The sequence below is a fragment of the Somniosus microcephalus genome, chromosome 7 (genome assembly GCF_052327205.1).
Source record: "Somniosus microcephalus isolate GS21.2 chromosome 7, FLI_Smic_1.0, whole genome shotgun sequence".
NCBI lineage: Eukaryota > Metazoa > Chordata > Chondrichthyes > Squaliformes > Somniosidae > Somniosus > Somniosus microcephalus.
The window spans coordinates 273071189-273096280 of NC_140993.1; the positions used below are offsets into that span (position 1 = coordinate 273071189).

Consider the following 25092-nt stretch of genomic DNA (forward strand, 5'->3'; position numbering starts at 1 on the left):
ATAATACATTGGTTCTGAATCCACCAGAAGACATCCTGAACTGGCACTTAGTCTAAGCACGTTAGATGAAAAGTGGGAAGTCAGCAGTGCAACTCAAATGATTTTAGTAAGGGTTCTCAGACAATCAAGCATTTGGAACTACAAAGATAGCCCATGCTATCAGCACAAATGTTGTGTGGGGGATACGAGTCCCCGGAATATTCTAGAAGGAAAGAAAACTCTCCTTTCAACTGCGAAGACTTGTAATCCTACAAATATCAGTTCGCGCATGGGACCCAGCGGAGACTGCTTTGCGGAACACCTCCGTTCAGTCCATAAGGGGGACCCCGAGCTTCCGGTCGCCTGTCACTTTAATTCTCTGCTCCATTCCCACTCCGACCTCGGCCTCTTGCATTGTTCCACGGAAGCTCAGCACCGCGTCTTTCGATTAGGCACTTTACAATCCTCTGGACTCAACATAGAGTTCAACAATTTCAGTTCATAACCTCGGCCCCTATCACATATATTTTTTATCCTCACTTTTTGTTTGGCTTTTTTTCTTCCCTCCCACATGGCAGCTGTCCTTCATTCTGCCAGCACAATTCACACCCCATCTAGAGCCATCTTTTGTTTCTTAACCTTGAATATCTCTTAATGCCTCTTTACTTCTCCTGCCTTCCATCCTATCACAGACCTTCCCTTTTGTTCTTTCATCCCCTCCCCCATTTCCCAGCCCCTAAACTTGCCTTAAAATCTGTTCCTTTTCCTGCTTTTTTTTCCCAGTTCTGACGAAAGGTCTTGAAACGTTAACTCTGTTTCTCTCTCCACGGATGCTGCCTGGCCTGCTGAGTTTTTCCAGCGTTTTCTGTTGTTATTTCAGATTTCCAGCATCCGCAGTATTTTGCCATTGTATTTGAGATTTCTTATGGTTATCCATGAAGCCCAATTTCTGGAAAAACCTTTAAACTGCTTGCCTGGAAGCATCCCAACTGAAAGCTGTGACAAATCAATCATCCAAATATGGGTACATGTGGAATTGCTACATCATTAAATGCACAACAACCAATGGAAGGTGCAGCCACACCAGGCAGCACAGCAAGATTCTAATCAACATACAGGAAACTTTGTGCTATCCGGAGGTGAGCTATCCGGCAATCTGGAGCCACCAGCAAAAAAATCAGCAGCCATTTTTTATTCTTTTTGTTTGTTTTTTTTGCTTTGTTTGAACAGTCAAGCTGTGCAAGGTCTGTAGCTATAGCAACAGCTTCAGCTACAGAGCTTTAGGGCCACACCAGTGTGTTTAGAAGCTGTTGCTAAGCAACAGTGTTTGTTGTCAAATACGGAGATAAGAATCTCGGTATCTCTCAACATTAACTCTGGAGAGTACGGAAGTTTTGAGGCAACGGCAGCAGCTCGGTCGCGTGGGTGCCGGATAGCACAAAGTTTCCTGTATATTAGACTCAGAAACTAATCCTCCGTATTGCCATCTGATAATTAATTAGTGGCAAAAAATATTTTGAACTGAAATGGGAAGACTAACTCTAGCTGTGCTCTAACGGCCCGAGGATGAGTGATGTCAATATTTAGTGATGTACAAGATTTAAACATCTTTAAGTTTATAACTGGCCTTTGGAACTCAGGCATGGCAGCAGGAAGGGGATTTCATGGCATGTACCTGTGCTGCTACCTCAGCGTGGTCTCCATCCGATTTTCAGAAAGAGCGAGTACAGTAGCAGTGGAGTCAGTTACATTGACGACAGTCTGACCAACAGAATCAATTATTTCAACTGCACACTACTGCCATGTATAGGCAGGACATTAACTTACTGAAGACAAATTTCAGACAGTCAGCACAGTAAGTTGTGTGGATGTTTGTAGGAAGTTACAAAGGGACACACATAGTCTAAGTGAGCGGGGAAAGCTATGGTAGATGCTGTTCAATGTGGGGGAAGTGTGTGGTCATATACTTTAGATCGGAGAAAGTCAAATCAGCTTATTTTCTTAATGGTGAAAAACAAGGAACTCTGAAGGAGTAATGGGATTTAGGTGTCCATGTACAAAAATCACTAAAAGCTACTTTTGCACAGGTACAAACAGTAATCAAAAAGGCGAATGGAACGTAGGCCTTTATCTTAAGGGAATTGGAATACAAAAGTGAGGAAGTGATGCTGAAGTTGTACAGAACCTTGGTCAGACTCCATCTGGTGTACCACGTTCAGTTTTGGGCACCACACCTCACGAACGATATATTGGCCTCGGGTACAGTGCAGATTCACTAGAATGATATTAGGACGTAAAGGGTTAAATTATGAGGGCAGGTTGCATAATGTTGGCTTTTATTCCAAGTTCATATGGTTGAGGAGTGATTTAATTGAGGTGTTTAAAAATAATAAAGGGATTCGACAGGGTAGATACGGAAAAACCATTTCCTCTGGTGGTGGAATCTAGAACAAGAAACTACAATCTTAAAATTAGAGCGAGGTTACTTAGTGGTGAAATCAGGAAGCACTTTTTCCACACAAAGGGTAGGAAAATCTGGAACTCAGTCCCCAAAAGGCTGTGGATGCTGGATCAATTGAAATTTTCAAGACTGAGATCAATGGATATTTGTTAGGTAAAGGTATCAAAGAATATGGAACAAAGGTGGGTAAATGGTGTTGATGCACAGATACTCCAAGATCAACAGGCTTGAGGGGCTGAATGGGCTATTCCTGTTTCTTATGTTTTACACTAGAATTCTCCATCTACAGGAAACTCTTTTTTATCCGGCACCGACGGGACCGCCGTGGTGCCGGTTGATCAAAAAGTCCGGATTACAGAGAGGTATACTTACTAAGGTACGAGAGCCCCGTACACGCCCACAGATCCAGGCGTCCCTGTTGCATGGCAACAGGTGCAGGAACCCCGGTTACACGGCCACAGATCCAGGCGCCCCTGTTGCATAGCAACAGGTACAGGAACCCCGGTTACACGGCCACAGACCCAGGAACCCCGGTTACACGGCCACAGATCCAGGCATCCCTGTTGCACGGCAACAGGTGCAGGAACCCCGGTTACACGACCACAGATCCAGGAACCCCGGCCACTAATATGAAGTAAAACTTACCTGAACCTACTCCTGAATTTTGCCGGTTGAAAGATTTCCGGTTATTTAGGTGCCGGTAAAAAGAGAGTTTCCTGTACTACTTTTCTCAGGAAGCAATCCTCAGCCTTCCTAACTATATGCTTACTAGGGGACCTAGAGATTATTTTTTCTGGGCTTCCTTTATGAGCCCTTTCCTGATGGGTATAAATATTCAGCTTTCTTAGAATCTGCCAGTTGCTGAAGCTGGTGAGGGGCAATTTGATTTATGTTTTACCTTGCCTGTACCTTTAAAAGAGAGGCTAAACCCAGGGGCTGTCAGCTGATGGCCTACCTATTTGATTCCCCATCATGGGGAGGGGGCTTGGGTGCTTAAGATTTGCATTCCAAAAGAGAGATAATTGCTGGAAGTGCTTTGTAGTCGGGCCAGGGTTGATAATACCACCCTTCTTCCGGTGAACAGCTGAAAGGGGTGGCCTATGGCACTGTTGGCGCTCTACATTGATCGCTCCCTCTATATCCTCAGCAACTTGCCTTGGGGAGAGCAGGTGCATCTTGTTCATTAGAAGCTGACATGGAAAATCTTCTTGGGTTTTCTAAGCCAGGAGGCTCAGTTTTGTTTCATAACCACTGTTTTGTTAATTCTACCTGGAAGCCCAAGGCTAATCTGATCAGCAAGTTGATCAGAACTTGCCTCCACTTCAAAGGAAAACATGATTCCATCTGACAGTGGTCCTAGAATTTTCACTTCTCAGCTTATTTCCAGAAAGGCTCCGTGAAGGTCAATTATCCCTGCAATGTTTCAGCAGAGAATCAGTTGGAAACATTGTAATCGATATCCAAATATTCAGCAATCTTCAATGTTTTGAAACAGCTTATATAGTAAGTCAAGTATTGTACTGCTGGTTTCCTGTTATATATTTCCACTTTTGTGTAATTATTGTTCTTGCAAATAAATTCGACTATTAGTATTAGCCTGAACATAACTGCTGTGGTATTTTCTGCTTTTTGAAGTAGGCAGAAAATAGAGGTAGCCTATATAATCTCCAGTGGATCACACCATGGTACGGGTCCCTTTGTATGCTATCCCATTCATGTCATGCACAAGGTTGCAATCTTCAATTCCAAAGAGATGCACACCTGCTCATGGAACAGACTTTTAGTAGTGAATGCAAGTTATCAATTGGAACATTGATATTTGGCTCTGCCTAGTGTGCCAATTTTTTTTCATGTTTTGCATAGAATTACACAGAAATCTCAACACAAACTGGCCACGTTGATGTTTACCCTCCACATGAGCAGTATCCATGTACCCGCTTGGTTCCCATATCTATTTATTCCGATTTCCTTGAACTACCGAGCTAACCTATTCTTAAATGTTGATGGTCTCTGATTCGATCACTAACTTTAGAAGTACATTCCACAGTCTCACAATCCTGTGTAAAAAACAGTTTCTCCTGCTCTCTGTCCTAAATCGCTTGTATTTAATCTTATATCCATGTTCTCTCGTTCTAAACTCTTCAAACACTGGAAACAGTCTGTTTCTAGCTACGATAGCAAAATACTGCAGATGCTGGAAATCCGAATTAACAACAGAAAAACGCTGGAAATACTCAGCAGGCCAGGCAACATCCGTGGAGAGAGAAACAGAATTAACGTTCCAGGTCGATGACCCTTCGTCAGAACTAGAAAAAAAGCAGGAAAGGGAACAGATTTTAAAGCAAGTTGGGGGCTGGGAAAAGGGGGGAGGGGATGAAAGAACAAAAGGGAAGGTCTGTGATAGGATAGAAGGCAGGAGAGATAAAGAGACATTGAAGGCGAGAGGAGGTGGTGATGAGACAGGTAAAGGAACAAAGGATGGCTCAAGATGGAGTGTGAATTGCGCTGGCAGAATGAAGGATAGCTGCCATGTGGGAGGGAAGAAAAAAGGCCAGACGAAAGTGTGGATTAAAAAAAATAATAATATGTGATAGGGGCCAAGGTTATGATCTGATATTGTTGAACTTTATGTCGAGTCCGGAAGGCTGTAAAGTGCCTAATCGAAAGATGAGGTGCTGTTCCTCGAGCTTACGCTGAGCTTCCGCGGAACAATGCAAGAGGCCGAGGACGGAGAGGTCTGAGTTGGAGTGGGGCGGAGAATTAAAGTGACAGTCCACCTGGAGCTTGGGGTCCCCCTTACGGACTGAACGGAGGTGTTCCACAAAGCGGTCACCCAATCTGTTTCTAGCTACTCTGCTCCAGCTTTCTATAATTTTAAACACCTCCATCAAATAATCCCATAATCTCCTCTGTTCCAACAAAGGGAGTGTGGTGACACATTCAGCACATTTCTCCAGTCAATCCTTCTTAGTTTGGTGTCAGCTGTGGCTCAGTTGGTAGCACGTTTGACAAAGTACCACACAGAAGGCTGGTTAACAAAATTGAGGCTCATGGAATAGATGGGTCAGTGGCAGCTTGGATAAGGAATTGGCTTAAGGACAGAAAACAGCGAGTTGTGGTAAATGGCTGTTTTTCAGACTGGAGGGTGGTAGACAGTGGTGTTCCCCAAGGGTCAGTGCTGGGGTCACTGCGTTTTTTGATATATATAAATGACCTGGATATTGGAATACAGAGTAGAATTTCTCAATTTGCTGATGACACCAAACTTGGGGGTGTGACAAACGATGATGATACCAATCGACTGCAACAGGACAGAGAAAGGCTAGCAAAATGGGCAGACAAGTGGCAGAGGTGACACATTTTGGCAGAAGGAACAGGGAGAGGCAATATACACTTAATGGCGGAGTTTTAAAGTGTGTGCAGGGACAGAGCAACCTGGGAGTTAATGTGCTTAGGACCCTGAAGGTGGCAGGACATATTGAGAGTGGTTAACAAAGCATATGGGATCTTGGGCTTCATAAATAGAGGTATTGAGTACAAAAGTAGAGAAGTTATGTTGAACCTTTATACAGCACTGGTTAGGCCACAACTGGAGTATTGTGTCCAGTTCTGGTCACCACGCTTTAGGAAGGATGTGAAGGTCCTTGAGAGGGTGCAGAGGAGATTTACCAGAGTGGTTCCGGGGATGGGGGATCTTAGCTACAAGGGCAGGTTGGAGAAGCTGGATTTGTTTTCATTAGAGCAAAGGAGGTTGAGGGGTGATTTGATAGAGGTGTACAAGATTATGACGGGTTTGGATAGGCTAGACAGGGAAAGGCTGTTCCCACTAGTTGATGGCACAAGGACTAAGGGACACAGATTTAAGGTTTTGGGCAAGAGATACAGGGGGGATGTGAGGAAAAGCTTTTTTACGCAGCGAGTGGCGAGGACCTGGAATTCGCTGCCGACGGAAGTGGAGACACAATGTTTTCAAGGGGAGACAGGATAGGCACTTGAGGGAAATAAACTTGCAGGGATAGATCGGGGGAATGGGACTGACTGGATTGCTCTACAGAGAGCCGGCACGGACTCGATGGGCCGAATGGCCGCCTTCTGTGCTGTTATGACTCTGACACTCTCGCCTCCGAGTCAGAAGATTGTGGGTCCAGAGACTTGAGCACAAAATCTGGTGCAGTACTGAGGGAGTACTGCATTATCCGCGGGGTCGGCATTCAGGTGAGAGATAAAATGTCTGCCCTCCCCAGTGTCATAGAAACATAGAAGATAGGAGCAGGATGAGGCCATTCGGCCACTCGAGCCTGCTCCGCCATTTAATGCGATCGTGGCTGATCATTCAAACTCAGTACCCTGTCCCTGCTTCCTCCCCATATCCCTTGATCCCTTTAGCCATAAGAAATATTATTTATTTCTCCCGCAACCAACATCAGCAATATTACCAATTATCCAGTCATTATCACATTGCTGTTTGTGGGACCTTGCTGTGCACAAATTGGCTGCTGTGTTTCCTACATTACAACAGTGACTACACTACAAAAGTACCTCATTCACTGTAAAGCTCTTTGAGACGTCCTGAAAGGCACTATATAAATGCAGGACTTTTTTTCTTTCTTTTAGATAATAACATTGAGGCTTTTCCCCAAGCCGTTAACAGACAAAACTTGGTATTAGATCAAGCAATGCAAGTCAAAACAATGTCACAATAAATGTTCACCTGTTACGTAGTGCACACTTACTTGGCTCTCTTTTCAGCTTCTTCATTAATTTCCTTTCTACTGATTTCTATTTCGACCTCATGTTCTTTGCGCAAGGCACGCAGGTCTTTCTGCAGTTTGGCATGTTCTTTACGCACTTGTTTCTTCTCATTTTCTGCCTTTTCCAGTTTGCGTCCCAATTCGGTTTGCTGCTCTCGCATGTCATCCAGCAACTTTTGTAGTTCTAGGTCAGCTTTTGTCTTCTCTTCAGAACTTTCCTCAAAGATCTTCAGCAGAGAGGCTTTCTCTTCTAACTGCTCCTGGAGCGTCTTCATCTGTTTTTTGTAGCCTTCAGTCAGGGAACTGCTCTCCAATCCTATCTCTTTCTCAATTTCTTCCTTTCTTAAGGTGAAACCACTTTCTAGTTCCACTAGTGTTTGTTTCTCAGTCATTTCTTTTTCCTGCATTTTCTTCTGTAACTCTGCAATTGTCTTTTCCATCTCGTTTATCTGTTTGCCTTTTATTCTTAACTGCTCCAGAGAATGTTCTAATTTACCAGTTTCCTCTTTCTGTTGTTCAACCAGTAATGAATACATATGCTTCTGTTGTTCAAGTTCTGATTGAAGCTGGTCTGTCTCCCTCTGCTGGATTTGCTTCTCCTCTTCAACTTTTTCGAGGTGCTTTTGAAGATCTGTACAAGATTCACTGTTTTCTTGTTCAGAATTGTTTAATTCTACCTGTCTCTCTTTGTGTTTTTGCACCGTCTCATCTCTTGCTGTTACCTCCATCTGCAGAACCAGAACTTGTTCTTCATAGCTGTCTCTCAACACCTTCAGAGAGTTCTCCTTCTCAAGTTCCATTTCTTCTCTCACTTTCTCAACCCACTTTTGTTTTTCTTCCTTTTCTGATCCTATTGTCGTTTCCAGTGTTTTCAGTTTTTCTTTTAAGGCCCCAATGGTTGCTTCTTGCTCCTCTGATTTTTGTTTTAAGTCTCTTAGCTGTTCATCCATACGTTTTTCTTTTTCTTCCAATTGGGTTGTTAATTGCTTCTTTATTTTTGAAATTTTCTGTTCTGCTTTTTTCTTTAATTCAGCTATTTTAGTGCTGCTCTCAGTTCTCATTTTGGCTTCCATATCCATCAATTCTTTCTCCTTGTTATTTACAAGGTCTAATTTAATTTGCTCCCACTCATTCTGTTTCTGCGAAAATTCAACCCGGAGTGATTCCATCTCTTTCTCAAAAGTTTGTATTTTTTCTTCCGCACCCTTGAATCGGTTGTCCTGATCACAAGCTCCAGCCCGAGCCTGTTCAAGCTGCAGCTCCATCTCCTGCAATTCAATTTCCTTTTGATGCAATTGTTTGTTGCGTTCTTCGACAACTTCACATTCCTCAGACCTTGCAGCAATATCTTGGTCTAGTTCTGCTATCCTAGATTTAGTTGTTTCCAGCTGGGCATTCAGATCATTTACTATTTTCTCCTTCTCATTCTCCACATAGTCAATTTCAATTCTCACACTTTGTAAATTGGTCGTCAGTTTTTCTACCTCTGCTGTCAACGTTGATAATTGGTCCTCCTTATCTTTATTCTGTTTAACAGACATCTCAAATTTTGACTCGAGCTCTTTCATTTTGTTGTTCTGCTGTGTGAATTTTGATTCTGCCTTTTTCTTCCATTCTGTTAGCTTGTTTTTATACTGGTCTGCCTGTTCAAGGGCCGAAACTTTCTCTTGAGAAACAGTTTCAATACTCACAGAGAGCTGACCTATTTGGTCCAGCAGCTTTTGGTGTTCCACTTGGTGCTGCTTGTTGAGCACTGATCTAGCTTCCTCCTGATCTGTAAGACAAACACTGTGCTCAAGCTGCGACTTCAGATCATTTATTTGTTTCTCCGAGCTCAAGATCAGCAATTCTTTTTCCTTCAGCCGTTCTGCGATGGATTTGTGCACATCTGTACTTTCTGCCAGCTCTTTTCTGTACTGCTCAATGCATGCCTCCTTCTCAGCTAATACTTGATTGTGAAGTCTGCTTTCTCGCTGGAGTGTGTCCTGCTGTGCAGTAATGATTTGCAGTTCAGATTGCAAAGCCTTAAAGTTTAGTTCTTCGTCTTGCAGTTGTTGTGTTGTATGCTGTACTGAATTATTCAATAAGACATTTTGATTTTCTACCTCTTGAAGTTTAGCTTCTAGTTCACCAACTCTACTGATCCTTCCCAGAAGTGCCTTTTTTACCTTCTCAATTTGATTTTGGTAAACTTTAATATGCTCATTAAGGATGCTGATTTTATCATTACACCTCTTATGGAATTCATTGGTTTGTAGCTCTATTTTTGCACCTGCTTCATGAAAGCAATTTATTAGTTGCTCTATTCGGCTCCTGAACTGAATTTCGTTCTGCTCAAGTTCGACACAATTTTCTTGAAGCTGTTTTTCATGTTCCTCGCTTTCTTTGCGACGCAGGTTTTCCAATGCCTGTAGACTATCGTCAGTTTCTTTCAACAAACTGCTAAGCTCGTGAATCTTGCCTTGGTTCTGCTCATCTGCTTTTTTCAGCTCGCTTAGTCGGTTTTCTAACTCTGTTCTTTCTAGCAAAGTTTGACTGTAAGTCTCTTCAAGGGTCTGCAATTTAGCTTTAAGGGCTGTTTCACTTTCCATCAAAGTACCAATCCGAACAGATGCTTCCATTAGGTCCCCTTGGAGCTGCTGCACTTTATTTGCTCCGATAGCAACCTCCTCTGTCAGTTCTGTTATTTTCCTGGATATCTCTTCCCTTTCATCATTGGAGGCTTCTAGGCTCAGCGTTATCTCTTTCACTTGCTGTTCCTTTTCTTGAAGCTCAGTCTGATGCTTCACTTGTAGTTCTTCAATCTGCTGAACCAACCTTTTCTCCCAGCTTTGCTCAAGTTCTACAACCTCTTGCTTGTGAACCTCATTAAGACTTTCCAGTTGTTGCTTCTGACTGGATTCCAGCTGGGCCACTGTTTCATTAATTCCTGTGGAACTTGCATGTGCCATTTTCACGATCTTTTCATTGAACATTTGCTCCTTTTGAACCAATTCCTTCTGCTTCTTTTCCAGCTCTGCTTTCAGTTTAATCTCCTGTTCAGAAAGTTTTATCTTGAATTTTTCCTGCATTTCTTTCCCCTTTTGTTTCAGTTTTTCCTCAAGTGCTTTTACTTTCTTTCCATGTTCCTCATGAAGTGAAGCAACTTGCTGCTCTCGCAAGCTTTGCTCTTCTGTTTGTTTTTGAGTGAAGTCTCCTGCCTGTTGTTTTTGAAGATCTTGTGCCTCAGTAAGTGCCTTTTGCTTTTCTTCTGAACTTTTCTGCAACTGTGCGATGTCTGATCCGAGCTGAGCAAGCTGGATTTCATATTGCTCTGTTAGGGAAGCTACTTTTTGTAGCAACTCACTGTTTTTTTCTTCCAGGCCTCTCAATTCCTGTGCCTGAGATTTATAGTGATCTAAATCGGCAGTAAGCTCATTCAGTCTGGTCTGATCCGACAATTCTTTTTCTTCTAAATGTCTGCTAAGATTCACTTTCTCAGTCTTCAGGTTTCTCAGCAAGTTCTGTAACTCTGTTAATTGTATTTCATGCTGTTGACGTTGGTCATCTAGTTTACAATTCATCTTTGCTCTGGCATCTTCCTGCTCTTTCTGACGGACTTGACTTGACTCAAGCTCATTTATCAGACCCTGTTTTTCCACTTGCAGTTCTCCCACCATTTTTTCCTTTCCCTCAAGAATATGACGGAGGCTGTTCAGCTCATCTGTAAATGTTTTCTCCGCTCCCCCAAAGGACTGTTCATTGTCTTTTCGAGCAGCTTCAATTTTTTCTTCATAATGTATCTTCTTATCTTCTAGTTTCTTCTCATAGTCTTCCTCAATTGCAGATAGCTTATTTTCCAACTCTTGGCGTACTTTGAGTATTTCGGTTATCTCGGTTGACAGTGCCTCCAGCTCAGTTTGTTTCACATCGAGTTTCTCCAGTGTTTTTTGGTTCATTTCCTCAATGTGTGCACGGAATTGGGTTTCCTTCTCTTTCAATTGTGCTTCTAGTTCTTTAGCTTTCTCTTCAAGCTCCTCCACTTTAGCCTTCTGCTGATGGCTAATTACCCGCATTTTTTCAGTCCATAACTGCTCTTCTTCCTGACGTATGTTTTCCAGTGCCTCTTGGTGTTTTTGAATTAAGGCTGCTATTTCGACTTTGTACTTGGCCTTCTCTGTCTCGAGCTCTTCTGATTGAGTTTCACCATCTTGTGACTTCTTTAAAGGCAAACTCTCCAATTCCAATACTCGCTGTGGAAAAAAATGTAATTTTTAAAATGATAACCACGTGCAGTATTTTGAATTTCATAGTTGTTGTACATGTGTGTGTGTGTTAGTTAATTCGTTACTTAATTAATTTAATTATCCATCTGAAAATAGTGTTTGGTGACCTAAATAAAGGCCAGATAGATAAAGTTGCTCTCACACAACAACTTCACTGTATTCACAAAAGATATTTTAAATGAATTCCAAAACTACTTATCGTAATTTTACCCCTTCAGAATTTATTACAAACATGATGAGGCAGAACTAAATATGTCATCAGTGAACAATAACAGCCTGAATTTTGCTGTGAGCGGTGAAGGAACAGATTTCACCATTCACCTCGTGTAAAGTTGCCCAGACATTTAGCGGGCTGGTCAGTGGCGATTTCTACTCTTCCGGCATCTGGCTGAATTAAAGGCTCTCTACGGAGGATCTGTGGCATCTTTTGAGCAGAAAAAGCAGCCGGGTAGCTGTTCAATCAATCAGATTGAAGAATCCTCACAGGCAGCAAAGCAGAAAAATAACCCAGGAAATATAAATTATATTTAAATCATTGTACAGGAAGTGAAATAAAGATTGGGTCATACACGTGGGATTAAGGATATAAAACTAATTTTTTTTTAAATCTGCAACATTAATTGTCTTTTGAGGGAATGCGACTCGACACTTACAAAATTATTTTTTCAGGGCCAGGGAGGTTGTTCAGCAGTAATCATGACTTACTGCGCCATTAAAAACTCAGTTACTCCCGATTGAACAAGGTTTAACTTTTTCCATCGGTTTTTAGCGTGATAACAGTGGGTAATTAACCTAAGTTTACGCCTTAGTGATTTCTGTGCAGATTCAGTTGGCAAAGACTGCAACAACACAACCTGTGGTCGAGCAGGGTGTCACGGACAGCAACTTCCGGATTTCTGCGATTAACTGCACATGTGCGGACGCCAGGAGTTGCTGTCAGTTTGACCCGGTAATAATGGGGAGCGCCAACAGCCTCCCTGTTATTAGTACAGCAAAATCCTGGCCAATATAGTCAACCACGGTTAAATGCTGTCTCTCTAATCCATCAAAATCCTTGCTGCACTTTTTAAGTCAAGGAAAGGGCAAGAAAATCGTACCATTTGAATCACATATTCACAAGGATGAACTGTGGCTTTTCTTATCCAAGTGATTTAGCACATGCGAAGCTGCTCCAAAATAAAGTGATTTTACTATTAAGAAGTGCATGGTTGGAAGAGGAGTTTGGCTGTGTTGAGACTTAACCACTAAAACAGAGACTAAATTCCACGGGCAACCCAGAACTGATTTTTTTTTTTTAATTTTTTTTATACAAGAACTAGATTAGAGCTTGAATTCTAACTCAGCTGACAGACAAACGCACTTGCTCTTATTGGTCGTGTTTTGCCATATTTCTGCTGGGCTACTTAATCAAGTACCGTTCAGTCGTTGGGGCGAGGTGAGAGAGAGGCAAGAGAAAAGGCAGCAAATCAGCTGCATTTTGCAGAGGTACATCTCATGTCACACAGTAAGTAAATGGCAGTTACAACGGAGGTGCTGAAGCCCTGCACCGCACCCGCCACCCCATCTAGATCATCCTCCACCTCTTACAGAAGCTTGAAAAGTGTATGAAATTGAAAGAAACAAAAAAGAGGACAGAACAGATGTCTAATGTTCCATATTGTTCAGTAAATCCTTTGGTAAATGTTCTTTGCCTTCTGAATACAAGTCAGGGATGACTTACAAATAAATAAGCTGTCTTCCAGCTCAAAGAAACTTGGGACACTGCACTTGAATTATCTGCGGTATAGGTCCAAGTCAACATATTACTCAAATCTCCCTTCTAAGAAAGTTGACCATGTACCATTGCCTTGCCCACAATTGAGCAAAGAGTTATGTTCTGGCACTAGGCAGAACCTTGCCTATTCAGGTGTTGAAAGATTTAGGTGGAGCACTGAAGAAGGGGGGTCAGTGTCCTGAATAATGCACACTACTCCACTGCCTCAAGCCAAAATAAAATACAACTTCTCCAGTGTTTTTGACCAAGATTACTTTATATATTTGGCACGATGATCTGCACTTCCAATCCCAATCTGTCTTACAGCACTTCACTTGAGTTTTATATAATCATCTTTGAAGCAATCCGTCTTCTTTCCACCAATACCATTTCCCAGCATGTCAAGCAGTAATGGAGAGCCCTGTCAGACTCTTCATTCTGAAAGTTATGCAATGTTGCAGACAATGCACGTCCTGATCATGCACATCTGTCAGAGGAAAGGACCAAGCAGCATGTAAAAGTCTTGAAACCAAGCACAACTGTCAACCAAAGCAGATGGTAAGAGAATTGGAAAAGGCCGAGAATGACACAGCAACATCAATCAACACAAGTTATCAACTGAAGAATTTGATTCAAATATTATGCAGTCCTTTGCAAAACCATAAATTGATACCGATGACTGTGCAGAATGGGAAAATGAGCAAACTTACAAAAAGCTTCATAATAACCCTGGCTGAAGGACAATCAGCTAAGGATGTAAATTAATCACAGCAACCAATTTCGACAGCGCTGAAAAAGTTGCTTCTTGATATGTAGGACTATAACAAACTGCCGCTGACAGTGCAAGAGAAAGAAATGAGATATACCATCAGAAGCCTAATAGGGGCTGGGAAGAGCACATGTTGCAGGGCACAAGAACAAGCAGGCACAGATTAAAACTCATCAAAATAAAGTTTAGAAGAACTTCTTCATGCAAAAGATGACAAACACTTGGAATGGTCTTCTGTGAAGGATGGTGCAGATGTACACGTCAGATTCATTCAAATGATGTCATAGGGGAAGGACAGACAAAAAGGAAAAGGAGGTGGCACAGCGCTGTTGATAAGGGATGAGATCGGTGCGGTAGAGATAAAAGATCTTGGCTTGGCAGATCGTGGTGTAGAAATGGAATCAGTTTGGGTGAAGCTAAGAAACAGCAAAGGGCGGAAAACATTGGTGGGAGTTGTGCATAAGCCACCACACAGTGGCGGTAATGTAGGACACAGTATCAATCAAGAGATTAAAAGTGCACGTAACAAGGGCAATACGGTAATCGTGGGGGACTTTAATCTACATATTAGAGTCAGAGTTATACAGCACAAAAAGAGGCCCTTCGTCCCATCGTGTCCGTGCCGGCCATCAAGCCCTGTCTATTCTAATCCCATTTTCCAGCACTTGGTCCGTAGCCTTGTATGTTATGGCATTTCAAGTGCTCATCTAAAATGCTTCTTGAATGTTGTGAGGGTTCCTGCCTCTACCACCCTTTCAGGCAGTGAGTTCCAGATTCCAACCACCCTCTGGGTGAAACAGTTTTTCCTCAAATCCCCTCTAAACCTCCTGCCCCTTACCGTGAAACTATGCCCCCTGGTTATTGACCCCTCTACTAAGGGGAAAAGTTCCTTTCGATCTACCCTATCTATGCCCCTCATAATTGCCCGAGGTCCCCCCTCAGCCTTCTCTGCTCTAAGGAAAACAACCCCAGCCTGTCCAGTCTTTCTTCACAGCTCCAGCCCAGGTAACATCCTGGTGAATCTCCTCTGCACCCTCTCTAATGCAATCACATCCTTCCTATAGTGTGGCGACCAGAACTGCACACAGTATTCCAGCTGTGGCCAAACTAGCATTTTGTCCAGTATCCCATATGCCTTCTTAACCACCTTATCTACCTGTTCTGCTGCTTTCAGGGATCTATGTACAGTACATGCACACCAAGGTCCCTCTGATCCTCTGTCCTTCCTAGGGTCCTACCATTCATTGTGTATTCCCTTGCCTTGTTAGTCCTCCCAAAATGCATCACCTCACACTTTTCAGGGTTAAATTCCATTTGCCACTGTTCTGCCCATCTGACCAACCCGTCCATCGTCCTGTAGCCTGAGGCTTCCCTCCTCGCTATTTACCACTCCACCAATTTTTGTGTCATCTGTGAACTTACTGATCATACCTCCTACATTCATATCGAAATCATTAATGTACACTACAAACAGCAAGGGACCCAGCACCGATCCCTGCGGTACACCACTGGACACAGGCTTCCAGTCACAAAAACAACCTTCGACCATCACTCTCTGCCTCCTGCCACTAAGCCAATTTTGGATCCAATGGGTCAAATGTGCCTGGGATCCCATGGGCTCTTACTTTCTTGACCAGTCTCCCATGCGGGACTTTGTCAAAAGCCTTACTGAAGTCCATGTAGACTACATCAACTGCGCTACCCTCATCCACACACCTAGTCACCCCCTCGAAAAATTCAATCAAATTGGTTAGACATGATCTCCCCCTGACAAAGCCAAGCTGACCATCCTTCATTAATCCTTGCCTCGACAAGTGGATACTAATTCTGTCCCTCAGAATTTTTTCCAATAATTTCCCTACCACTGATGTTAGGCTCACTGGCCTGTAATTCCCTGGTTTATCCCTACTACCCTTCTTGAATAATGGTACTACGTCAGTTGTCCTCCAGTCCTTTGGCACCTCCCTTGTGGCCAGAGAGGTTCTGAAAATTTGTGTCAGAGCCCCTGCAATCTCCTCCCTTGCCTCACACAGCAGCCTGGGATACATCCTGTCTGGGCCTGGGGATTTATCCACTTTTAAGCCCGCTAAAACCTCCTCCCTCTCAATGCTAATTTGTTCAAGTATATCACAATCCCCCTGCCTGATTTCTATGCCTACATCGTCCTTCTCCACAGTGAACACAGATGCAAAATATTCATTTAAAACCTCACCAACATCTTCCGGCTCTACACACAGATTGCCACTTTGGTCCCCAATAGGCCCTGCTCTTTCCCTGGTTATCCTCTTGCCCTTAATGTATTTATAAAACACCTTGGGATTTTCCTTTATTTTGCCCACCAGCGTTTTTTCATGGCCCCTCTTCGCTCTCCTAATTTCTTTTTTTAAGTACCTCCCTGCACTTTCTAGACTCCTCTAGAGCTTCCACTGTGTTTCGTCCTTTGTATCTGCCAAAAGCCTCCCTTTTTTTCCTAATCCATTCTTGTATATCCCTCGACATCCAGGGTTCCTTGGACTTGTTGGTCCCACCCTTGACCTTTACGGGAACATGTTGGCGCTGTACTCTCTCTATTTCCTTTCTGAATGACTCCCACTACTCTGATGTGGATTTTCCTACAAGTAGCTGATCCCAGTCCACTTTGGCCAGATCCTGCCTCATCATATTAAAATCGGCCTTCCCCCAATTTAGAACCTTTATTTCGGGTCCATCTTTGTCCTTTTCCATGACTACCTTAAATCTCACCGAATTATGGTCACTACCACTTGCCCGGCTACATTCCCTAGAATTAGGTCCAGTACCGCCCCCTCTCTTGTAGGACTTGCGACATGCTGGCTCAAAAAGCTCTCCTGGATGGACTTTAAGAAGTCCGCACCCTCTAAGCCTTTCACACGGACTATCCCAGTTAATATTGGGGAAGTTGAAATCCCCTACTTATTATTACCCTATTATTTCTACACTTCTGAGATTTGCCTACATACCTGTTCCTCTATCTCCCCCTGACTGTTTGGGGGCCTATCGTACACTCCCAGCAAAGTGCTTGCCCCCTTTTTGTTTTTAAGTTCTACCCATATGGCCTCATTAGAGGAACCTGCTAAGATATCGTTCCTCCTTACTGCAGTAATTGACTCCTTGATTAATATTGCGACACCCCCTCCTCTTTTACACCCCCCTCTGTCTTGCCTGAAGATTCTATGCCCCGTAATAAAGCTGCCAGTCCTGCCCCTCCCTCAACCATATCTCTGTGATAGCAACAATATCATACTCCCATGTGTTCATCAACACCTTCAATTCATCTGCCTTACTCGTAAGACTCCTTGCATTAAATGCCATCCAGCCTTGCCATACTCCCTTGTGCTGTTACATATTTGCTCTGCCTTCCAGACTGACTTGTTTTTCCTCTATATTTGGCTGTGCATCACCCCCTACTACAGCTCCACTCCGTATCCCATCCCCCGCCAAGCCGCAACAGCACTAGCAAACCTCCTCGCAAGGATATTGGTCCCATTACGGTTCAGGTGCAACCCATCCGACTTGTACAGGTCCCATCTTCCCCAGAAATAGACCCAGTGATCCAGGAAACTAAAGCCCTCCCTCTTGCACCAACTCTTCAGCCACGCATTCATCTGCTCTGTCCTCCTATCCCTATACTCACTAGCACGTGGCACCAGGAGTAATCCAGAGATTACAACCTTTGAGGTCCTGCTTTTTAATCTGCTACATAACTCCCTAAATTCTTGTTGACTGGGCAAATCAAATTACCACTAATGGTGTGGAGGACAAATTCTTGGAATGCATGCGAGATGGTTTCCTGGATCAGTATGTGGAGGAACCAACCAGGGAACAGGCTATTCTGGATCTGGTACTGTGTAATAAGAAAGGGCTAATCAATAATCTTGTGGTAAAGGGGCCTTTAGGGACAAGTGACCATAACATGATTGAATTTTATATTAAGTTTGAGAGTGATGTTGTCCAATCTGAAATTAAGGTCTTCAATCTAAACAGAGGAAACTACAAGTGTATGAGGGACAAGTTGGCCATGGTAGATTGGGAGACTACACTAAAAGGTATGAAGGTGGACATACAATGATTAACATTCAAGGAAATAATGCTTAATTTGCAACAAACGTATATTCTTCAAGGGCATAAAAACCCAAAAAGGAAAAGTGTTCCAACCATAGCTAACAAAAGAAATTAAAGCTAGTATTAAGTCAAAGGAGGAAGCTTATAAAGTTGCCAAAAAAAAAGCGGTCAACCTGAGGATTGGGATCTTATTAGAAATCAGCAAAGGGGGACCAAGAAATTGATAAAGGGAAAGTGAATATGAGCACAAACTAGCGAAAAATATAAAAACGGATTGTAAAAGCTTGTATAGGTATGTGAAAAGGAAAAGACTGGCGAAGGTAAATGTAGGTCTTTTACAGTCAGAGACGGGAAAATTTATAATGGGGAATGAGGAAATGGCAGAGAAATTAAATAAATATTTTGTTTCTGTCTTCACGGAGGAAGACACAAAAAACCTCCCAGAAATACGAGAAAACCAAGGGTGTGGCGAGAATGAAGAACTTAAAAGAAATTATTCGTAAAAAAACAGTACTAGCAAAATTAATGGGACTAAAAGTCGATAAATCCCAAGGACCGGATGACCTACATCCTAGGGTTTTGAAAGAGGTGGCCATTGGGATAGTGGACGCATTGGTTGTCATCTTCCAAAATTCTATAAATTCTGGAACGGTTCCTGCAGATTGGAGGATAGCAAATGTAGCCCCACTATTTAAGAAAGGAGGGAAGAGAGAAAACAGGGAACTACAGACCTGTTAGCCTCACATCAGTAGTTGGGAAAATGCTGGAATCTATTATAAAGGATGCAATAACTGGGCACTTAGAAACTAATAGTAAGATTGGGCAGAGTCAACATGGATTTATGAAAGGGAAATCCTGTTTGACAAACCTATTGGAGTTCTGTGAGGATGCAACGAGTGGAGTAGACAAAGGGGAACCGGTAGATGTGGTGTATCTGGATTTTCAGAAGGCCTTCGGTAAGGTCCCACACAAGAGATTGGTGAACAAAATTAGGACACATGGAATTGGGGGTAATATACTAACATGGATTGAGAATTGGTTAACAGGCAGAAAACAAAGAGTAGGGATAAACAGGTCTTTTTCAGGATGGCAGGCTGTGACTAGTGGGGTACCGCAAGGATCGGTGCTTGGGTCCCAGCTATTCACAATCTAGATCAATGATTTGGTTGAGGGGAATAAAAGTAACATTTCCAAATTTGCTGATGACACAAAGCTAGGTGGCAGTGTCAGTTGTGAAGAGGATGCGAAGAGGCTTCAAGGGGATCTCGACAGGCTCAGTGAGTGGGCGAGAACATGGCAGATGGAATATAATGTGGATAAATGTGAACTTATCCACTTTGATAGAAAAAATAGAAAAGCAGAGTATTTCCTAAATGATGAAAGATTGGGGAATGCAGATGCTCAAAGGGACCTGGGTGTCATTGTACATGAGTCACTGAAAGTGAATGTGCAGGTGCAGCAAGCCATTAGGAAGGCAAATGGTACGCTGGCCTTCATTACAAGAGGATTTGAGTACAGGAGTAAAGAAGTCTTACTCCAATTATATAGGGCCTTGGTGAGACCACGCCTGGAGTACTGTGTACAATTTTGGTCTCCTTACCCAAGGAAGGATATACTTGCCATAGAGGGAGTGCAACGAAGGTTCACCAGACTGATTCCTGGGATGGCAGGACTGTCGTATGAGAAGAGATTGAGTAAACTAGGCCTGTATTCTCTTGAATTCAGAAGAATGAGAGGGGATCTCATTGAAGCATGCAAAATTATTACAGGGCTTGATAGGGTGGATGCTGAGAGAATGTTTCCCTTGGCTGGGGAGTCTAGAACCAGGGGCCACAGCCTCAGGATAAAGGGTAGGCCATTCAGGACTGAGATGAGAAGAAATTTCTTCACAGAGGGTGGTGAATCTTTGGAATTCTCTACCCCAGAGGGCTGTGGAGGCTCAGTCATTGGGTATATTCAAAACAGAAGTCGATAGATTTCTGACTAGTAAAGGCATCAAGGGATATGGCGATAGGGCCGGTGAATGGAGTTGAGGCAGAAGATCAGCCATGATCTCATTGAATGGCGGAGCAGGCTCGAAGGGCCGAATGGCCTACTCCTGCTCCTATTTCTTTGTTCTTAAATGTTCATGGCCACGATCACCTTCACTGCCACTGGCAATGCGGTCCTCACCCTGCTCTGAGGTTGCAGCAGTTGGCAGATTTCAGTGAGGACGTTCTTAGTGAAGCGCAGATGTCTGATAGTGTTCCTCGCTGAGGTTCAGGTAGCAGAATTACTCCCCGAATGTCCTGGGTGCATATGGCTTCCTGCTGAGAGCCCTTCTCCCCTTCCTCCTCCCTCTTCCAGCAGCTTGTTCTGCTCTGTTTCACCTCTGCTCATTCTCCTCGTCATGCTGTAGTCCATGTCTGGGAGCAAGTGGTTTGTGCAGAAGCCTTGAAGTCAGGACAAAGTCTTTCTGCATGTGCCACACCACTCCCTGTAGATTTTAGCAACTTTAAAGAATTTGAGAAAGCACCAGACACTTCTACAATCGCAGCAACCGCCAACAGAAATCAATCAGCAACTAACCTAAAAGTAGCTGATGACCCCATTAAATAGCACTGGTGGCGGTCCTTCCTGCTGATGAACGCGTGTTCAGCTGGGCGTGTTTACGAAAGGCTGTCAGCTGGAGCGTTGAGCTCCACAATGACATGGCTGGCGTTACACACTGATTGATGCCATGATCTGCCTACCCTGCATACTTCTGGCGGACGTTTACTGCGCACGCGCCAATGCCCTCACCAAGATGGCTTCTGGCATGACTTGCACCAGAAGTGTGCGGGCGCCGCCCACCGCAGACTCCATTTTGAATCCAAAGCGGCGAAACAGCGGATGCCTAGGAGCCGAATTTTGCGGCCATGCAGTCTTAGTGGACACGGCACTCAAAATGTCCAACCAATGGACAGCAGTAATCAACAAAGCTAATAGGATGTTCAACTACAGAACCGAAACAGTCGTAAAACAAACTGAAGGAAATCATGATCACATTTTACATGCTCTGGGGTCAGACTGCACACTGAATATACTATCCAGCTCTGGTCGCTGAGAAACACTGAGAAATAACACATTCAAGTATTGGAGAGTGATCCCAGTCTTAGAGGTCTGTTATGGAAAAGGACTGGAGAAACTTGGGCTCTTCAACCTGGAAATGAGATGTCCGAGAGATGATCTTATCGGTACTCAAGATTATAAACTGTGCAGAAAACGTAAATTTAGAAAATTACGTTAAACTATGGAAGAGAAACAAGGGCCCTCAAGTTTAATCTGGTGAAAGGACAATTTAAGAATAAAATCAGGAAGTTCTTCTTCACACGAAGAGTGATCACCACCTGGAGTGAACTCCTGTGTCCATGGTGGAAACAAATACCCTGAAATGATTTAAGAACTGGATGCTGCAACGAGGGGACATCTGGGTCTTTTGGATGAAAGAGCTCAAATAAGCCGAATGGCCTCCCTCATCAGTAATTATTTCATGATCAGGTTCCTGTTCTCTAATATTTACGGTGGTCCCACTGCAACTTAAACGTGACAGTTTTGTCCACCGTTGTAAGGCAGCAAATTCATCACGTGCCTGGTAGAAAGTAAAACTGAAGATACTTGGCCTCTCAGATGTATCTGTAATTTGTATTTACTTACAGTTTACAGAACTTGCTTGGGATACAAGTAACTGTTTTTTTCCTACCAAACGTCTCTTATTGCAATGAATTATAAAACCTTTCCCATTTGAAACGGATTTGGAAATGCAATCAATGATTGTGCTGGAGTCAGTTTTTAAGAAGTACAGTTAAAACCAGACATGGATACTTGGCTTACCGTTCTGAAGGTTTCCAATTCTGCTTGCAATTCCTGGATTTGCTTAGCTGCCTGTGACTGAATAGCCTTTCTTTGCAATTCCTGTTCTTCCAATGCCAACACAGTTTGCTGCTCCCTCTCCTGCTGCTGCTCCTGGTACTCAGCGTGACAGTTATCCTGTCAAAAATAATTTATATGCCATATAAACAAGTCATCTCACATCAGGACATATCTCTCTCCCACTTTGAAAATTGTGGCTCTGTACATATTTTCATGATTTTTAAAACTGTGTAGTTAATTCAAACAACTATTGCAAACTAAAAGAACACTTCAAAAAAGCCCAGCATGCATCAGTCAATATGCATGAGAGTTTCCCTGACCTGAACAAATGATATGTCCCTTTCTATCCATAACCTGGGTCCTCGAGAGTGAGGGGGGCAATAATTGCTGCTTTGTTGAAGCTAAGCCAGAAAGCTGGGGCAAACTTTTTAACACAGTTTCTGCTGGTTGACATCTGCACTCGGGCTCCATGACATTGGTATAGGAATGTGCTGAAGAGGGTGCGACAAGAGCTTTAGGTGATGGAGAAATTTGGGATAGCACAAAATAATCTCAATACCTGTCAAAGATATGCTGCTGATTGATACCAAGTAGTCCCGCTGGGAATCAAAAAGGAGTTAGATATATTTCTTAAGGCTAAAGGGATCAAGGGATATGGGGAGAAGGCAGGGGCAGGGTACAGAATTTGGATGATCAGCCATGATCTCATTGAATGGCGGAGCAGGCTCGAGGGGCCGAATGGCCTACTCCTGCTCCTATCTTCTATGTTTCTATGAATTGTATGCATTGACCAGCCCCAGTGGAAGCACTACTGCTGTCCACTGACAAGTTGATTCCGTAGTCAGTAAATGAAATTGTACAGTCAAGTCATTAACATCAATGAAAACTAAAAAAGCATTCGAACATTTGCTCACCAGCATTCTGTGCAATACCTTGCATCATTTAAACATGGATGGTTAACAACTCTGATTCAGAGGCTTCAGGGCTGGCTAAGAACTTGCAACTCCCCCCACGCTTTGGTTTTGGCTGGAGGACTAATCTCAGTGATTTAATTGATACTTGCACCATCTAAATACAAGCCTGCATCATGAACATCGACGAAAGACTCTTTCATCCAAGGGTCCTGGTGTGTTTCACTGTTTCTGTATTATTCCCTAGGAAAATAATTCTCATGTTGTAGTTTTACAGTTTGGCTTGTGGAAGAACGGGAGAACAGAGTGTAGATGCCACTGTGAACCAGGTCATAGAGTCATAGAGTTTTACAGCACAGAAAGAGGCCCTTCGGCCCATCATGTCTGCGCCGCCCATCCATCCCTGTCCAGTCTAATCCCATTTTCCAGCATTTGGTCCATAGCCTTGTATGCAATGGCATTTCAAGTGCTCATCCAAATGCTTGTTGAATGTTGTGAGGGTTCCTGCCTCTACCACCCTTTCAGGCATTGAGTTCCACATTCCAACCACCCTCTGGGTGAAAAAGTTCCTCCTCAAATCCCCTCTAAATCTCCTGCCCCTTACCCTGAATCTATGCCCCCTTGTTATTGACCCCCCCACTAAGGGGAAAAGTTCCTCTTTATCTACCCTATCTATGCCCCTCATCATTTTGTACACCTCAATCAGGTCCCCCCTCAGCCTTCTCTGCTCCAAGGAAAACAACCCCAGCCTGTATACTGTATACCACATTTAGGAGGTCACTGTTAATCCTGAGCAGATTTTAGATCACGCTGGACTTGATCTGTTTATGGTAACTGCCTTTTTGTTATCAACAGAAGCTAAAAATGTTGGGAAAATTTCAGGGGGGTGGGGCACAGTTGGTGGTGGAGAAAGAATTATGAGGAACAGAAAGAACCTTGGCCCAACAGGCTTCCTTTTATTAAAAGTGCAGGAAACTCTTTGGTATCCGGCACAGACGGGACCGGGATGCTGCCGGTTGATCAAAAATTCCGGATGACGGAGAGGGTTATCTACCGAGGCTATTTTTAACAAAGAAAAATAAAAAAATCAAGAAATGTGCAGTATACAGTAATTGGGTACTCACCTACAGAATGTTGTGTTAAATGGATGGTGGAAGATGCTTGATTAAGTACAGTACTGCCAGTTGAGGGTAATGCAATGCAATGACTACCAGCAGCGTGGGAGACACACAGTACCCCTGTAAAATGGCGGATCGGAAGAGACTACCGGCAGCGCGGGAGAGTCAGACTCCTGTTATTGAGGTGTTCCGACTCCAGACAGCGCCAAGAAGCCGAGTAGTGGCTGTTTGGAGAACGACCCCACTGACCAACTTGGCCACTGCGGGAGACCCGGACTCGGCAACATTGCCGGTTATTGAGGTGTTGTTTTCGGAGTGAGAATTTTGCCGGTTAATAGAGAATTCCGGATATTTAGGTGCCGTTTAAACAAGAGTTTCCTGTAGTTACAAATGGGCTGGAAACACTGCACTGAAAAATGGATACCTTTGAAGAAAGTGGGAAATGCTACGCCAGAATTAAGCCAGTATCCACTAGAATTTTCTAACTGCATTGACATGACTGTGCTTTGGGGTACTAATGAGTCATAGAACCTAGTTTACATGGTTTTGTTCCACAATACACATTTACCATGATTGATCTCTCTTGCAATAAAAGAAAGCTCAGGTTGCATGGTACATACCAGAGCCATTTTCAACTGTTGCTGAAACTCCCACTGAAAAGCCTGCAGTTGCTGCTCAAACTCTCTCTCTTTGCAGATCAGTGCTTCCATGTGAACTTTTTCCAGTTCTCCAATACGATCTTCAGAGGACTTCTATAGCAAGAAGCAAATTTACAACATCAGTACTGCTCAGAGTGCGTGCAAGCATAAGAGGACATTAGCTATCCAAACTAGCTGGAGCAATGTGCTGTTTTGATAAACAGTAATCCAGAAACCTTCATGAGCAATGGTTTTCCTTTCCTCCTCCCATATTATAATGCACTCGTTGCTTGTTATCCACAATTCTATAATAATTTCTGGCAAGTTTATTACGTCAACACGTGCAGCACAGAAACAGATCCCACTGAATTCCAATCAAGTAAGATGCCACAAAATGTCAACGTCAAAACCTAAGGCAAAAGGCACTAACTTTTAGATTCAAACGTACTTAGAATTACAGAAGAACGTTACAGCAC

General features: G+C 43.3%; 1 protein-coding gene across 10 annotated transcripts in view; it reads right to left on the reverse strand.

The window, feature by feature from the left end:
- The window catches only part of golga4 (golgin A4), a 210126-nt gene that overhangs the window by 65160 nt on the left and 119874 nt on the right, over window positions 1-25092 (reverse strand). For all 10 annotated transcript variants that reach the window (XM_085993786.1, XM_085993790.1, XM_085993783.1 and 7 more), the window contains 3 exons: window positions 24599-24730; window positions 21911-22066; window positions 7174-11423 (listed from right to left, as the gene is read on the reverse strand). In XM_085993786.1, the coding sequence (XP_085849912.1) occupies window positions 7174-11423; window positions 21911-22066; window positions 24599-24730 (4538 nt within the window). The remainder of the gene's footprint in view (window positions 1-7173; window positions 11424-21910; window positions 22067-24598; window positions 24731-25092) is intronic.